We start from the raw sequence: 18,228 nt of genomic DNA on the forward strand, positions 1-18,228 counted from the left end.
TTATTATTATTATTATTATTATTTTGCTTCCTCCTTTTTACATGTAATTTTTTTACAGTACACTATTTACACATTCCACAGTAAAATCTAATTCAAGCACTCGTGTGTGTGTATATATATATATATATATATATATATTTACAAATGTATAATCGAAGACATTAATGGTTGATTTTATTATTATTATTATTTTTTCTTTTATTTTTACAAAAGTATAATTATATCTTGCAGTTCAAAAAAAAAAAAAAATTATATCTTGACAAACATAAAATAAAAATTGTTACAAACAATTTTTTTTATTCTCTTAGACCCATTCGATAATTAAAAAATAAATACTCGTATTATGAATATCATGGGCAATTGGGCATGCTGAGGAGGCCCATAAATAGCAGCTCATTCAAAAGTTAATTTTATAATCCGCGGTCTTAAACATGGCTACGCGTTCTTTATGGGGAGTTGCGGCCAAATTTATTGCGGCGAGCACTGCCGTCGCCGGCGGAACTGCCGGCGCCACCATTTTAACCTCCGACGATCCTCCGGCGACGCTTAAACTTTGGACCAATGTCCCTGTACGCCTCTTTCGCAACGCTTCTACCGCCGCTAGCATCGTCTTCGGTACTCTTCTTATCTTCTATAATTCTTATAGATTTGGTGTTTTGATTTGTGGAGGGATTTCTATTAGGGTTAGGGTTTCAGTATTTTGTGTAATGAATTCAAATTTGTGGATGTTTGTTTTGATTTGATGGAAATTGATAGAAGTTTGTTGTCGAATTTTGATGTTTTTAAGTGATTTTGGGTGATTTGAAGTTCAATTTCTGATGAATTTGTGTATTAGTTGGCAATTGGGTCAATAGTTAGATGAATGTTTCATTAACCTAATTCTAGTGTGTATACTATGATCTGTATTATTTTTAGTATGTTACATTTCACCTCAAATAATACCCTTGTTGGATTTGATTCTCATTTTGGACCAAATTATGCAATTATACTTTCGAGTGCGCTGAGTAACATAGTACTTAACAATGGAATGTTCAAAGAGTTGGATCTTTGATATCAAATTAGGATACCAAAATGGCGAATTGAATCACAAATGGTATGAAGGTGTTTCTTTTAGATGAATAAGAAGGACGAGGTTTTAAAAAAAAATGGAGGATAGTTAAAACATTTATGCAGGCAGCTGCAGGAAATTAGTTTCTTGGTGCATAGCGGCCTTGTTCGGAGTGATGTCCTAGGAACTATTGCAACTCCGACATTCTATGTTGAACTAGTCACTTGTTAGCCCAGCAGTGAACTAGATGTTTGAGATTGCAATATGCCAATATCTGCTAAAGAACAAATCTTATGTCCATTAGTTAATTCTTACGGAGTAACATATAACCCTAGCCTTAAACCTTATGCTGAGGGCAGCAGAAGTTTTGGTGCTTCTTGTTCTTCTTATTTCTTTTTGCTGAACTGCACACATAATACTATATCTCCTAGCTTGGTACTAGCGTTAAACAAATTGTCTTTTGTTTGTGGTAGGATCTTGCTGTAATGAAGGCGATTTTCTCAAGGTGTTTTCGTATAGTTGCCTTTATATTAGGATTCAAATATGTGCCATTTTGTTGATATAATTATTTTGTTGGGCAATCTTTTTTACTTGAGTACTTGACAGATAGTATGTTTTTAATAAATACACAATGCCTTATTCTTGAGTTTTATCTCTTTACCTATGCCTTGAGAATGGTCCTACTAAACTATATGGTCTCATACTTTATATGTATTTCCTTAAAATAATTGGAAATATTTTGTATACATTCTGACATCTTTTTGCATGGATCAGATTATGAATATTCTCTGATGGGATTACCAGATGGGAGCACGGAGTATTCAAAAATGAAACATGAAGTTCATCTTAGAAGTGCTCTTAAGCTCCAAGATCTATGCTTCAGAAATGGAGGAATATATATTAAGCTTGGTCAACATATTGGTCAATTGGTATTTTCTATACTTTCTAGCATTTAAAAACCGATAGCAAACTGAATTTACTACCTGTGATAAATTTGAAGCTTTGGCATGATTGTCTAATAGATTTGTTAGAGGGCATAGATGGATTTTTGTTTGCTTCTACAATTCTAATGCTGTTTTTTTATCATCTCTGATTCAGGAATATCTAGTGCCTGAAGAGTATGTAAAAACAATGAGGGAGTCTATGCTGAATAAATGTCCGGTTTCATCATATGATCAAGTGTGTGACGTTATAAAGAAGGAGCTTGGAGGGATGCCAGATGAAGTATGTCCCCCCCCCCCCCCCCCCCCCCCCCCCCCTACACACCTGTTTATCTTCTTTCTTGAATCCACAACATGCTTCTTTAGTTTAATCTCTTCTTTTATGTTATGCTCTGCGTTTGCTTCTCAGCAAACAAACGGCTATCATAGAATCTGAGAGAAAAACACCTTTTAAAAACTATAAAAACTTCCAGTGTTAGAGTGGGGTGCTAGGCGAGAAAAAGAACACTTAGAAACTATAAGTTTCCACTTTATTTGTTCTCTAACCTTAGTTGTGCCTCTCTTTATATAGGCTTCGAAGTTGTTATTGTGTTTATAGGTATGATAGTGTTCCACTTGAAACATCCATATGACCATATTGGCCAATGGACCATGGACCTGCCATTCCAGCCAATGTGATGGGATGGTAGGCAGGTTAATGCCCTCCTGATGGATCCACCTCTCCCTTAGTGAGATCCAAACCAAGGCTGAGCTGGGGGGGAGGGGGAGGGGGGGGGGAGTTCAGATAGCTTCTCTTTCTTTTTTTTCCTTTATGCCAGAAAATAAGGCAAGTTGATGCCCTCAAGGCCCCAGAAGAGAGTTGATGCCCTGGTAGCTGGAGCTCAAAATTTGCTTTGCTATGTGCAGATTTTTGCCAAATTTGATCCTGCTCCCATAGCAAGCGCTTCCCTTGCACAAGTTCATGTTGCACTGCTGCGTAATGGCCAAAAAGTCGCTGTGAAGGTTACAATTTCTGTATTATTAATGTAAATAAGATTATGGATCATACACAATGTGGATTTAAGTGCTGAGCCTAGTATTTCCTTTTGTTTTCTACATTTCCCTGCTACTTTCTAATATCCAGGTACAGCATGCTCACATGACTGATACTGCGGCTGCAGATTATGCAACTGTGGAGCTGATTGTAAACACTCTTCATCGGTTGTTTCCCAATTTTGATTATAGGTACTTTGATGTATTGCACTTTTGTTTACAGGTTAATATTCAAAGTGCATAATTACCCAATTTTAAAATCTTGTTATGATGCCATGCTAAGATAATTTCTTTAAACATGATGAGAGCCATATCATTAAAAAAATTGTAAATTTTTTGTCCTTGAACTATACCCACTGCTCTAATGTGCCAAATATCTTGTCGTATATAGGTGGTTGGTCGCTGAAGTTCGAGAAAGCTTGCCTAAGGTATGTTGTAAAACTTAAATATAAATAGAGAAGCAGAAGTTGAAGATGTTGGGGAGAGACCCAATGAGAAAGCCTTTTTAATTGGAAGGGTGATGTGCAAATTTCTGGAACTGAATGTGCATTGTTTATGAGTTCTGTGTATATCTTTTACTGAACTGAAATTGCATCTATTGAAAATAAAGATTTGCTTGATTAAAATAACAGAGCACATACTTTTAAATAAAGTTGCACGTGTTATTAACTTCTAAACGTTGCAGTTAATAAAACATGCACACACTGTTAAGAAAAAAAAAAAGAGCAAAAAAGTGTTAGCTCCTTCTCATTTAACCTCAAATCACTTCTTTGACTTTTTATCTGGCTTATATGCATCTACTTGGTGGCTTGGTGCTGATATGACTATTTACTCCCTATGAGACTTCATTATTGACTGTTCTGGATTTCATGTATATTTTTCTTTGCCAAATGACTCATCAGATGCTACTCCCTTGGGCTATTTATAGTTGTAGCGTGTGGATTAAACTAGTCTTTTAGGATTTATCAGGAAAAGAGAAAGATTGCGCGACTTAATTCCCTGCTTTCCCCTTTATTAAGGACAGTTAAACGACTACACTCTCTGTCCTCGACTAATTGTCCATTTATGATTGGGCACGCATGTTAAGAAAATATAGTAGGGGAGTGATTAAATGTGTGTTTGTGTGCGTGTGTGTGTGTGTGAGAGAGAGAGAGAGAGGAGAAGATTACGTGACTGAATTCCCTGCTCTGTCCTCGATGACTGTCTTTGTATGCTTGGGCACGCATGCTAAGTGTATATAGTAGGGATTACCTAAATGAGTAGGGTTCCACATCATTGGAGTTTTTGTGAGGTAAATATCCTATTCAAGGTAATTGGATAATATTTGGGGTTGACAAAGATCGTGGACTGACCAAGCTTATAATTTGCGAATGGTGGGTTTATAAGATGGAGTGAGCAAGGGCGTTATTAAAAAAACTACTTAATGTGCTCTGACATTATAACCTTTAGCGTAACTCCGCAAGGCACGAAAGTTCATCAATACGAGTATATAATGTGAATTTAAGGATGGATGTCACAAGATATCATTATTTGATTGAGGCTGTACCTTGCTTTATCAATATGCTAATTTTGGTGTTCTTCATTCTGAAAAAGCTAATTCTGTGTATGTAGTTTTATCTATTTTTATTGGTCAGATCTGAAGTATTCTGTGATTCAATCTGAACTTCTGAAGAATTCTGTGATTTAGCCCTTTGCTCTATGTTCCTTCTTAAATTTGTATGTCGATTCGTTGTTGTGATTAAATTCTTAGTCATGGGAAATCAAAATGAAAACTTGTTGATATTAGTAATCATTGGTGTTTGTCTTTCTTTATACCTGGCACACTTTTCCATATTATGTTGGATTGTTTTTGCTTGAAGACAATGATGAAAATTTCTAAATTTTGCTGTCCCAAAGCATTATTGAAAATTGAAATTACACAGAAAATAAATTCAATGAATGATGCTTATTTACCTTTCATGCAGTGTTTGTAAGGAGTTTGGAGGGTGTATTAGCTAAAAATAAATGCACTGAGTTTTATTTTTGTATATTCAGGTTGCTCTACCTTTGTAGTTGAGAATTCTTTAATAATAGTCTCACTAGTTCGAGTCTTCTGGACCAGGCTTTTGATCTACCAAGTTGGGGGCCTTGGGGTTCGCAGAACATGCTGCTAAGAAACCTAGATCTGTTTTCATTGGATTGGTATCTAGTAATAGAGTTGTCAATTCGGGTAAACGGGTCGGGTAAGAGTGGGTCGGGTCAATTCAGATTAATTTCATATCCTATGCGGGTCGGGTTTGGGTTGGGTCATATTTGAGTCGGGTCATACTTCTTATCGGGTTTGTGTCGGGTTTAGGTCGGGTTAATAACAAGTCGGGTTACATTCGGGTCGGGTGACAAACAAGTCGGGTTTAATTCGGGTTTTCACGAGTTAGGGTAATTCTCGGGTTCGGTTCAAGTAAATAATTTGCGGGTTAGAATCAGGTTAGGTCATTCTCGGGTTTGAGTCGGGTTCGGTTCAAGTCAATAATTTGCGGATTATAATCAGGTCGGGTCATTTTCAAGTCGGGTCATTCTGGGGTTCAAGTCGGGTTCGGTTCAAGTCAATAATTTGCGGGTTATAATCAGGTTGGGTCATTTACAAGTCGGGTCATTCTCGGATTCAAGTCGGGTTATAAGTCAATAATTTGCATGTTACAATCAGGTCGGGTCATTTCCAAGTCAGATCATATTCGGGTTCAAGTGTTCAACTACCTATAAATAGATAATTATCATTTTTATCAAGCTAATTATTTCCTTTGACTATAATATATATAGCAATATACTAGGGAACTATAGTCTATAATTTAGGAAAATAATTATCTCCTTTGACCATACAACAAATATATACTATATTTAACTCTTAAATTTGAGAATGATGCTCTTTTTTTTTGCTGGCGTGGACCGACTTGGTCTCCCAAGACAAAATGCTTTGATCAACAATAATAAGGTGGTCTAAATTGCTTTTAAGGTGATTTGAAATCGGGTCAGGAACAATGTGGGTTGAATTTAGGTCGGGTCAATAACAAGTCGTGTTAATTTCGAGTTGGGTTAGTAAATGGTCGGGTTGAATTTTTGGGTTGGGTAAGTGCTAGGTTTGGTAAAATTCGAGTCGGGTCAATAACAAGTCAGGTTGAATTTGGTCAGGTCAATAACAAGTCGGGTTGATTACGGATCAGGTTTGTAACAGGTTGGTTAAATTCGGGTCGGGTTAGGAACGAGTCGGGTTGAATTCAGGTCAGGTTCGTAACAAGTCGGGTTAAATTCGGGTTTTGACGGGTTAAAACGGGTTTAGGTCAATTTCGGTTCAAGTCAAGTTCGGTGCAAGTTAATTAAATTGGCCGTTTTAAACCGGTAAATCGGTGCATGTTGTAAACCGGTAAATGGACCGTTGAAAAGCAAATTGAACGGTTTCACACAAACAATTGGACTCCCGGAGGGTATTAGGGACCATGGTAAACATTTCTGAAATTTTTATTTTTGGGCGAAAAAAAGTCAAGAAATTAAAAAATTAAAGGCTAATATCCACGTTTTTTGAGAAATTTTGGAGGTTTCGGGGCCCGGTGTCGAAAAGTCTTGAAATTCTATGGGATACATCTCGGGGTCATATAATGTCGTTTGGAACCATATATGATCATTATTTGTTGTCATAAATGTTCGTGGTAGGCTTTAATTATTGTTATCGGTGCAAGTTGTAAATCGGTAATTTGGTCGTTTAAAGGCAAATTGGATGGATCCACCCACCCAATTGGACTCCCAAAGGGTATTAGGGAATAGGGACCATGGTAAACATTTCGGCAATTTTTATTTTCGGGCGAAAAAAAAAAATTCAAAATTGAAGGCTAATATCCACGCTTTTTGAGAAATTTTGGAGGCTTCAAGGCCCAGTGTAGAAAAGTATTAATATTTTAGGGGATAAATCCCGGGGTCATATAATGCCGTTTGGAACCATATATGATCATTATATGTTGTCATAAATGTTCGTAGTAGCCTTGAGTTAATGAAATCTGTGCAAATTGTAAATCGGTAATTAAGGGTTCGTTTGGCATCGTTGTGGTTTTCTGTTTTTTGGTTTTTTGTTTTTTAAAAGTGTATTATATATGTCACATAATGAAACAAAAATTATATAGACTTATTAAAATCATGATAATTTTGAAAACTGACAACAGAAAAGTGGAAACACCTTTTTCTTGTTTCCTGTTTTTGGTTTTTGGTTTTCAAAAAAACAGAAAACTGAAAACCAAAAATGATGCCAAACAAGCCCTAAATTTGCCGTTTAAAGGCAAAATTGGATGGTTCCACCAACCTAATTGGACTCCCGACCGGTATTAGGGACCATGAAAAAAAGTTCGGAAATTTTTATTTCCAGGCAAAAAAAAATTCAAAAAATTCCAAAATTGAATAATAATATCCACGCTTTTTGAGAAATCTAGGAGGTTTCTGGGCCGGTGTCGAAAAGTCTTTAAATTTTAGGGGATTAATCTCGGGGTCATATAATGCTATTTGGGACCATATACAATCATTATTTGTTGTCATAAATGTTCGTGGTAGGCTTGAGTTAATGAAATCGCGCAAGTTGTAAACTGGTAAATTGGTCGTTTAAAGGTAAATTGGATGGTTCCACCCATCTAATGGGACTCTTGGTAAACATTTCGGCAATTTTTATTTCCTTGCGTAAAAAAAAGTAAAAAATTTCAAAATTAAAGTCTAATATCCACGCTTTTTGAGAAATTTTAGAGGATTTGGGGCCCGGTGTCGAAAAGTCTTGAAGTTCTAGGGAATACATCTCGGGGTCATTTAATGCCGTTTGGAACTATATATGATCATTATTTGTTGTCATAAATGTTCGTGGTAGGCTTGAGTTAATGAAATCGGTGCAAGTTATAAACCAGTAAATAGGCTGTTTAAAGACAAATTGGATGGTTTCACCCATCCAATTGGACTCCTGAAAGGTATTAGGGACCATGATAAACATTTCGGCAATTAATATTTCCATGCGAAAAAAAATTAAAAAATTCCAAAATTGAAGGCTTTTTGAGAAATTTTGTAGGTTTCGGGGTCCGGAATCGAAATGCCTTGATATTCTAGGGAATACATCTGGCGGTCATATAATGTCGTTTAGAACCATAATTGATCACTATTTGTTGTCATTAATGTTTGTGGTAGGCTTGAGTTAATGAAATCGGTGCAAGTTGTGAACCGGTAAATTGGTCGTTTAAAGGCAAATTAGATGGTTCCACCCAGCCAATTGGACTACCGGAGGGTATTAGGGATCATGGTAAACATTTCGGCAATTTTTATGTTCTAGCGAAAAAAAGTCAAAAATTTCCAAAATTTAAGGCTTATGTCCACGATTTTTGAGAATTTTCGGAGTCTTCGGGCCCGGTATCGAAAAGTCTTGAAATTCTAGGGAATACATCTAGGGGTCATATAACGCCGTTTTGAACCAGATATGATCATTGTATGTTGTCATGTATGTTAGTGGTATGCTTTAGTTAATGAAATCGGTGCAAGTTGTAAACCGGTAAATTGGCTGTTTAAAGGCAAATTGGATGGTTCCACCCACCCAATTGAACTCCCGGAGGGTGTTAGGGACCATGGTAAACATTTCAGCAACTTTTATTTTCGAGCGTAAAAAGCTAAAAAGTTTCAAAATTAAACGCTAAGACCCATGTTTTTTAAGAAAAATTTTTGAGGTTTCAAGGCCCGGTGTCGAAAAGCCATGAAATTTTTGGGGATCTTCTAGGGGTCATATAATGCCTATTGGTATTTATGATCATTATATGTTGTTATAAATGTTGGTGGTATGCTTGAGTTAATGACATCGGTGCAAGTTTTAAACCGGTAAATTGGTCGTTTAAAGGCAAATTGGGTGGTTTAACCCTCCCAATTGGACTCTCGGAGGGTTTTAGCGACCATGGTAAATATTTCGGCAATTTTTATTTTCGAGCGAAAAAAAGTCAAAAAATTTCAAAATTGAAGGCTAATATCCACGATTTTTGAGAAAATTTTGAGGTTTCGGGACCAAGTGTCGAATAGGCTTGAGATTTTAGGAGATACATCTCGGGGTTATATAATGCCGTTTGGAACCATTTATGATCATTATATGTTGTCATAAATGTTCGTGGTAGGATTAAATTAATGCAATCGGTGCAAGTTGTAAATCGGTAAATTGGCCGTTTATAGGCTAATTGGATGGTTCCACCCCACCTAATTGGACTCCCAGAGGGTATTAGGGACCATGGTAAACATTTCAGCAATTTTTAATTCCGGGCTAAAAAAATTCAAAATCTTTTTATATTGAAGGCTAATATCCACACTTTTTGAAAAATTTTGGAGGTTTCGAGCCTGGTGTCGAAAAGTGTTGAAATTCTAGGGATATATCTCGGGGTCATATAATACCGTTTGGAACCATATATGAGCATTATTTGTTGTTATAAATGTTCATGGTAGGCTTTAGTTAATGAAATCGGCGCAAGTTGTAAACCGGTAAATTGGTTGTTTAAAGGCAAATTGGATGGTTCCACCCACCCAATTGGACTCGGAGGGTATTAGAGACCATGGTAAACATTTCGGCAATTTTTGTTTTTGGGCGAAAAAGTAAAAAAATTAAAAAAATTGAAATATCCACGCTTTTTGAGAAATTTTGGAGTTTTCGAGTCTGGTGTCGTAAAGTCTTGAAATTCTAAGGAATAAATGTCGGGGTCATATAATGTCGTTTGGAACCATATATGATCATTATTTGTTGTCATAAATGTTCGTGGTAGACTTGAATTAATGAAATCGGTGCAAGTTGTAAATCGGTAAATTGGCCGTTTATAGGCTAATTGGATGGTTCCACCCACCCAATTGGACTCCCTTAGGGTATTAGGGGCCATGGTAAACATTTCAGCAATTTTTATTTCCGGGCTAAAAAAAGTCAAAATTTTTTTATATTGAAGGCTAATATCCACACTTTAAGAAATTTTGGAGGTTTTGAGGCCCGGTGTCAAAAAGCATTAAGATTTTAGGGGATACATCTCGGGGTCATAGAATGCCGTTTGAATCCATATATGATCATTATATGTTATACATGTTCGTGGTAAGCTTGAGTAAAGAAATCGGTGCAAGTTGTAAACCGTTAAATTGGTCGTTTAAAGGAAAATTGGATGGTTCCACCTAGCCAAATTGGACTCCCGGAGGGTATTTGGGACCATGGTAAACATTTTGGCAATTTTTATTTCCGGGTGAAAAAAAGTCAAAAAATTCCAAAATTGAAGGCTAATATCCACGTTTTTTGAGAAATTTTTGAGGTTTCGGCTAGAGCTGTCAATTCGGGTAAACGGGTTTAGTTTCTGTCGGTAAGAGTGGGTCGGGTCAACTCGGGCCAGGTCAATTCGGATTAATTCCATAACTAATGCGGGTTGGGTCTTGGTTGAGTCATGCTTGAGTCGGGTCACGTCGGGTCATACTTCTTATCGGGTTTGGGTCGGGTTTAGTTTGGGTTAATAACAGGTTGGGTTACATTCGGGTCGGGTGAACAATAGGTCGGGTTTAATTCGGGTTTTCACGGGTTAGGGTAATTCTCGGGTTCGAGTCGGGCTCGGTTCAAGTCAATAATTTGCGGGTTAGAATCGGGTCGGGTCATTCTCGGGTTTGTATCGGGTTCAGTTCAAGTTAATAATTTGCGGGTTATAATCAGGTCGGGATATTTTCAAGTCGGGTCATTCTTGGGTTCAAGTCGGGTTCGGTTCAAGTCAATAATTTGCGGGTTATAATCAGGTTGAGTTTTTTCCAAGTCGGGTCATTCTCGGAGTCAAGTCGGGTTATGTTCAAGTCAATAATATGCAGGTTTCAATCACGTGGGGTCATTTTCAAGTCAGGTCATATTCGAGTTCAACTAAGTATAAATAGATAATTATCATTTTTATCAAGCTAATTATTTCCTTTGAGTATAATTATGTGAATATACTAGGGAACTATAGTTTATAATTTAGGAAGATAACTCTCTTCTTTGACCATACAACAAATATATACTATAATTAACTCTTAAATTTGAGGATGATGCTCCTTTCTTTTGCTGGCCTGGACCGACTTGGTCTCCCTAGACAAAATGCTTTGATCAACAATAATAAGGTGGTCTAAATTGAATTAAAGGTGATTTGAAATTGGGTCAGGAGCAATTTGGGTTGAATTTAGGTCAGGTCAATAACAAGTCGTGTTTATATTGGGTCGGGTTAGTAATAGATCGGGTTGAATTTTTGGGTCGGGTTAGTAATAGACTAATAGGTCAAGTAAAATTCGGGTCGGATCAATAACAAGTCTAGTTGAATTTGGGTCGGGACAATAACCAGTCGGGTTGATTTCGGGTCGGGTTTGTAATAGGTCGGTTTAAATTCGGGTCGGGTTGAATTCAAGTCGGGTTAGTAACAGGCGGATTAAATTTGGGTTTTGACGGGTTAAAACGGGTTTGGGTTAATATCGGCTCAAGTCGGGTTCGGTTCAGGTCAATTATTTACGGGTTACATTCGGGTCGGGTCATCTCCTGGTCAGTTCATGTTCGGGTTCGGGTCTCTCATACTCGGGTCAACTCGGGTCTAGGGTTGGTTTCAGGTCGGTTTTGGGTCACCATTTTTTCGGGTTCAGATGGGTCGGTTAATAATCGGGTTTGAGTTGGTATTTCGGGTCGGGTTAACTTTTGACAGCTCTATCTAGTAATAGATTTGAAGCAGTTCTAGTATCTTGATTTCTTGAGTTAACTCCCGGAGAAGATAAGGTTTTCAAAATTAGAATTTTTTTTTTTTTTTTTTTTGGTTTTAATGTATTGTCATAACTTATCTAGCCTTTATCTTCTGGCCGTCTTACATAATTGGTTTATAAATAATATCATTTAAATTATGTGTATGTGATTTAAATGCTTAAGTTAATTGGATTTTATTTATTTGATGCAAGGGCCTGATATAATTATTGTTGTTATGGCTATCAGGAACTAGACTTCTTGGTGGAGGCACAGAACAGTAAAAAATGTTTGCATAATTTTCAAAAACTATCACCACATATATCAGACAGTATATATGTTCCATTGGTCTACTGGAACATGAGTACCAAAAAATTGCTAACTATGGAGTATATAGATGGTGTCCAAATTGATGATGTGAAGGGCATTCGGAAAATGGGAATTCTACCATACGATGTTTCTAGACTGGTAAATTTCCTTATTTTGCTGCACTTGATTGCGTGTCATGGTCTAGCGTTCCTAAGACCTTCGGTATAGCATGGCTTGGTCCCGGACTCCTAGCATTATATGACCTATGATTCTGATTTTTTTTATTAATTTTCTTCCATTCTTTAATCCTGATAATTATTAATATCCACTTTGCAAGATTTTTGGAATTGGATAACTAGTTTGACCGGGGTTCATATTAAAATTTCCGTTAGTTTATTTTGTTACACTGAACCTTCATTTATACATTTTTTTGAAATTTTTGTTGTCCAAAATTTGTATTTCTGCCTTCAATAGTGTCTAATAAGGTTAGTGATATGTAATTGATTGTAGATTAGCGAGGCTTTTGCAGAGATGATTTACAAACATGGATTTGTGCACTGTGATCCACATGCAGCCAACTTGATAGTTCGCCCATCGCCTTCAGGCAAAAGAAATATATTAGGTAATCTTTATCCATGTAATTTTTTGCATTGCACAAATATTTTGTCGAAGATGGGTCTATCCAGGAAAGATAGTACCACCAAATTTAAATCTTATATGATATACGCTCATGTTCCATAAAAAGCTATTTTTTCGATTAAGGAAAGTCACCCATATATCGGAAAGGTATCCTAGTATTATTATCAATATGGTTCCATAAGGCCCCGTTTTGGATACTTTCACTAAGCCTTCACTATGAACAATTGAACACAACCAAAATCAACAATGATAGTGGTGGGTGTAACACTAATATAAACAACCTATGCATTATTAAAGGTGGATGGGTAATGAAGGATTCTTGACAGTTCGCCCATCGCCTTCAGGCAAAAGAAATATATTAGGTAATCTTTATCCATGTAATTTTTTGCATTGCACAAATATTTTGTCGAAGATGGGTCTATCCAGGAAAGATAGTACCACCAAATTTAAATCTTATATGATATACGCTCATGTTCCATAAAAAGCTATTTTTTCGATTAAGGAAAGTCACCCATATATCGGAAAGGTATCCTAGTATTATTATCAATATGGTTCCATAAGGCCCCGTTTTGGATACTTTCACTAAGCCTTCACTATGAACAATTGAACACAACCAAAATCAACAATGATAGTGGTGGGTGTAACACTAATATAAACAACCTATGCATTATTAAAGGTGGATGGGTAATGAAGGATTCTTGACACTTTAATAAGACCCGGGATGCCTAGTTGTGATTGAAACCATCCACCACAACGTATTTTCGAAATAACCATATAATTGAATCAAATATAGTCTTGAGACCTTATAGGCCTATTGATAAGTCTATTATGGACTTTATAGTTCCAAGCCAACTTTTATGACCATGAGAAACAACCCTCATTCCCACTACATTTTTTGAAAATTTACCGAAATATGTTTGAAAGCATGGGCTGGCCTTTACTTTTGGAAATTTCTGACAATTTCGTACCAAAAAAGGAAAAAAAAAGGAAAGAAGACTGGATGTTTTCTATGGAACCCACTAACCTCAACAGCCCGCTGGTGTTTGAAACTGTTAACTTTGTCTTTTAGTGTTAAATTATCCAACTACGGGCACACCTCCTATCATTATCCAAGCCGACTATATACATATATGGTTCCAAACAACCTTTTACGAGTCCGAGATGCATCCCTTTCCATTTCGTGATTTTTCGACATCTGGTCCTAAAATCTCTGGAAAAATGATCCAAAAAACGTGGATTATTGCCTACGATTTTGAAACTTTGACTTTTTAGACCCAAGGTTGTGGTGCTTCTCATAGAACATATGAGACCCTAGGTGACCATCACGGGGGTGATTAAAATTGTCCAATTTGCCTCTTAACTATTTATTCAATCAATTATGGACATGCCTCTTGTTATTGACTTTAGAAAACCACAAACATTAGTGTGACCAAGTTGTGGGCATATATGGGGAATGTTTTATGACCTTGAGATTTTTTCCATCGTTTTCATTTGAATCAACAAAATTTCGAAATAGCCGTATATTAAACTAAAATCATTCTCAAAACATTATAGACCTATTTTGTGACTGACTTGTGGGCTTATATAGTTCTAAACAATCATTTATGACCCCAAGGTGCTTAATGAAATTTTAATAAACTTGTTATTACTGAAGATCACTTGCGTAGCATTGAAATGAATAGAGTGTTGTACTAAATCTCAATATTATGAACTATCCATACAAGGGGTATTATTGGAATTGTACAATAAATCAACTAGGAAGCTTGAAGAGAAGGGCAGTTAACAAGTTAAAGGAAAAGGGGTATCATGAATTCTGTAAATAGAGGAGAGTCTAAAGAATCTGGATTAAGAGGAGAATTGAGAATCTTATTTTAGCTTTGGGAGAGTGTCAAGTCCTTGAATGACATCATCAGGTTCATTTCCTAGTTGTCCTTACTATTGTAATCAAATGTGTAGGTTGGTTATGTAGGTCTCTTTTCTTGTGTTATCTTGTGACCTTTTCAGTTTTATACTCTTCTTTTTCTCAAAAATTTGCAAATTTGACATATTGTTCATGTAATGTTGAAATTTAAATGTGTGTGCACGTGCAGAATACATAATTTTTTTTTTATTTTTATTTTTTTTGCTTGGGTGAGCACATCTTTGTTTAGCTTTTCATCATACATTGATCTCCATTCTTTGTCTAGAGAACTCTATTTCAAGATGGCATATGCACTGACTCTGGCTTTCTGATTTCCTTTCCTTTTAACAGGCAAGAGAAAACCACAGTTGGTACTTTTGGACCATGGTCTATATAAAGAACTTGACTTTGATACCAGAGTGAACTATGCTGCATTGTGGAAGGTGTGAATATGTTAATTCTGTGGTTATCTTAATATTTTAAGTTTCCTAAATTTTGTATAGATATAAAGGGAGCATTTGAGACGATCTTTTTATGATTTGTTATGTAGGGGTTGGTGTTTTCTGATGAAAAGGCTATAAGAGAAAATAGTGCAAAGCTAGGTGCTGGGGATGACCTCTATGCACTATTTGCCGGTATTCTGACAATGAGGCCTTGGAATAGGGTCGTTGATACCTCAGTTGATCATTTGATGATACAGGGGACAGAGAATGATCGATCAGAACTCCAGGTAAATTTATTCATTACAAAGCGTTACCTTTTGTCTTTTTTAAGGAGATTTTTCTATATGCAGTGTTGATTTAAGTTTTTAATATACTACGTAATTGATTTTGATCTTCCTTATAATCATGGATGTGCTCATGTGCTTCCTAGTTTTTTCTCATGATGGTTTTCTGTTACTGACTTGTTACAAATTGATGTTATGCTTTGTTGCTTCCAGATGTATGCATCCCAGTACTTCCCTCAGATCTCAGAACTTTTGAGGAGGCTGCCTCGTGTGATTTTGTTGATGCTGAAGACCAATGATTGCTTGCGATCAGTCAACAATGTTTTGGTAATGCATTTAAACTTGAGACTTCAGTTACTATATATGTTATTGTTATTCCCTTTATAGTTTCCAGTTTTTGGACAGACCAAGTGACCAATGTACATGAAAGTGATACATGTAGTCAACAATGATCAGTATTTGATGAACTGACTTTATTTTGATAAACTTCTTATGTAAATGGCCATTTTTTTTGTTGAGGGTCATGGGGACAATGAGTGCACAAGACAAAAAAAGTGTCATCATCTTGAGTTATTAGTGCTGTTCCACCTGTTGTCAGATGGTTTTCGACTCTGTTTTCTCTAGTCCTCTTCTATTGCCAGTATGGTAAGGACCATTTTGAATTCGTGTGGAAAGGATGTCTAATGATTAAGTCATTAGATACTCTTCGAGAGTTTTGGGTGAAATGACCCGAGGGGAGAATTAATAGGTTAATGGGAACCCTTTATAGGCAGATCACATTGGGTGGTGGTGGTGGTTTATTCATTTCCTTTCAGAGTTAAGGAGATATGCAATTTTATGCGGAAGACAACTGAGATATTAGTTACCAAATGTCCTTTAAATTGTGACCACTTTCAATCACAAATAACGGACACTTTCAATATTACAAATAATGAAGTAATGCTGATATATGGATGCACATCCTAGTCCTGGGTGCAGGATAAAATAAATAACAAATATATGGGTGAGACTACTTTGCCAAATTTATGACACTCCAACTTTGCAATGTCAATTTTTGTTTGTTATTAGTCTTATTACCACTGGGACAGAAACAATGAACAGAGTGGTTGAGATTTGCTAGGGATGTAAACTATTTGTTTTACCTACTAAACAGAGTTATATTGAGAGTATGTTCTTAGTAGTTGTCTTTATCTGCTATTTGATTGTATTGCCTGATCTAACTTCCAGTTTTGAATATTTTGCTCAGCTGCAAGGATCCTCTTTGGATACATTCTTGATCATTGGTCGGGTTTCTTCCGAAGCAGTCATTCAGGCAAAGTTGATGAAAAAGAAATCTCTGATAACAAGGCTAATTGTCTGGCTGGAAGGGATTATTTTAAGAGCTCGACTTCTGGGAATGCACTTTGGTATATGGTTGTTGCACTTTCAGAAAATTTTGCTATATAGAAAATCTTTGGGCTGCTGAATGCTAGTTTCCACAGCTAAAATTGCAGGCTGCAGGCATTCACTTTTTGTTTCAGTTACACAAGCATGTTATTTTGGCCTAAGCCAACTGATTATAATTACAACCATTATTTAGAATTACAGTGAATATAATTGAATTGAATACATCATTCATTATTTAATTAATTCAATATTGAACAAACCCCAATAGGTCGAAAGAGGGGTCCTTACATTGTAATTGACAAATGACAAGCATAGATTATAAATAATGCATTGCTGCTGCGCAGCAGTATTGAACCATCTTTGTTGCCTCCGGTTCTACTTTGTTTCACACTTTTGTGAACCAGCTATTTGATTTTGCACTTCCTGTATTGTATTTGTGCTTCTTAAGCTTACGTTCCAATTTATGGACCAGAGTACCAGACACCCATAATATATGATGCAATTCTTGAAAATCCTTATATATTTTTTTCAGGGGTTTTATCCAACAAGTGATAAATTATAAATGACAACAGCATGTATACTACAGGAGTACAGGTATATCGCAAACAGAAGCTTGTTAATGTATATAATTCCTACAATACACCAGTCATATACATGGTTTACTAAAAAGAAACATAAGCCGATTATATGTTTTCTAATGAAATGGTTTCGATTCTTCTGATAACCTGTTATCGTATACAAAGTATATCTTATCTCATTGTAATTGAATGACTTTGAAAATGTACATATCTACATCTAGAAGAACTGGGAAGAATGTAGACATGTAGTGGTAATGGAGTTACTACTCATCAATGCAAAATTTTCAGACTTGAATGATACTGTAACTGATAAGAGTTAAAGCAGGTGTATTACCTCATATAGTAATGTTACTCCGCAATTGCTTTACTAGTCTTATTTTGGCTATTTTAGACAGTACTTGCAGTCTCAAAGCAAATGAATAGAAAAAGCCCAAGTGGACGTGCAATCTTCAGACTTTTCAACTACCATTAAAGTATGCCCAAGTTTGGTGGAGTATTAATTGACACCTTTTCTAGCAATTATTTGAACCTTGAACGTGCTTTGTTAGTTGTTACTTTCTTGTTTTTCCTGTATTACTTCAAAACTTCTTATGTTACTTTGATATGGCTTCGTTTTAAATTTTTATTCAACTCAGATATGTAATACTTCCATACCTCAGTAGGTTTTGAAAAAAAGTAAAAATAAGGTTTAAAAAAGAAAAAGTTAATGTAGGAAATAAGATGTTGTAACCATGAAAATAGTAAAGAAATTACGGCAAAAATACAATACTCTATTGTAGATCTCACAAAAGCTGTGACGCGTTTTACGGCTGCCCTAGAAGCGTATTTCGCCACCACCGGTACGAGGCTCTCAGTGACGAATGCTCCCCAAGGGTAACACAGCTACCTTCCAACTCCGTACCCCGATTGGAAGGTTGGAATTACTTCAAGAACT

General features: G+C 36.2%; 1 protein-coding gene across 1 annotated transcript; it reads left to right on the forward strand.

Annotated features, from left to right (window-relative positions):
• The first annotated feature begins 400 nt into the window (after positions 1 to 400).
• Positions 401 to 17,076, forward strand: LOC145556693 (putative ABC1 protein At2g40090). Its single transcript, XM_081618350.1, has 12 exons — positions 401 to 615; positions 1,823 to 1,977; positions 2,147 to 2,272; positions 2,896 to 2,991; positions 3,113 to 3,213; positions 3,413 to 3,449; positions 12,005 to 12,223; positions 12,575 to 12,686; positions 14,955 to 15,046; positions 15,154 to 15,333; positions 15,544 to 15,657; positions 16,577 to 17,076. The coding sequence occupies exons 1-12, from the start codon at positions 432 to 434 to the stop codon at positions 16,793 to 16,795; spliced, it is 1,635 nt and encodes a 544-aa protein (XP_081474476.1). The 5' UTR covers positions 401 to 431; the 3' UTR covers positions 16,796 to 17,076.
• Positions 17,077 to 18,228: the final 1,152 nt, after the last annotated feature.

Source organism: Chenopodium album, chromosome 8, assembly GCF_948465745.1.
Source record: "Chenopodium album chromosome 8, dcCheAlbu1.1, whole genome shotgun sequence".
In the NCBI taxonomy this organism is placed as follows: Eukaryota; Viridiplantae; Streptophyta; class Magnoliopsida; order Caryophyllales; family Amaranthaceae; genus Chenopodium; species Chenopodium album.

Bases quoted from the DNA above. Each gene is read 5' to 3' on its own strand.
- LOC145556693 (XM_081618350.1), top strand. From the start codon at position 432: ATGGCTACGCGTTCTTTATGGGGAGTTGCGGCCAAATTTATTGCGGCG. The intron at 616-1,822 runs GTACTCTTCTTA...TGCATGGATCAG, and splicing joins CGCCGCTAGCATCGTCTTCG to ATTATGAATATTCTCTGATG. The intron at 3,214-3,412 runs GTACTTTGATGT...TGTCGTATATAG, and splicing joins TTTCCCAATTTTGATTATAG to GTGGTTGGTCGCTGAAGTTC.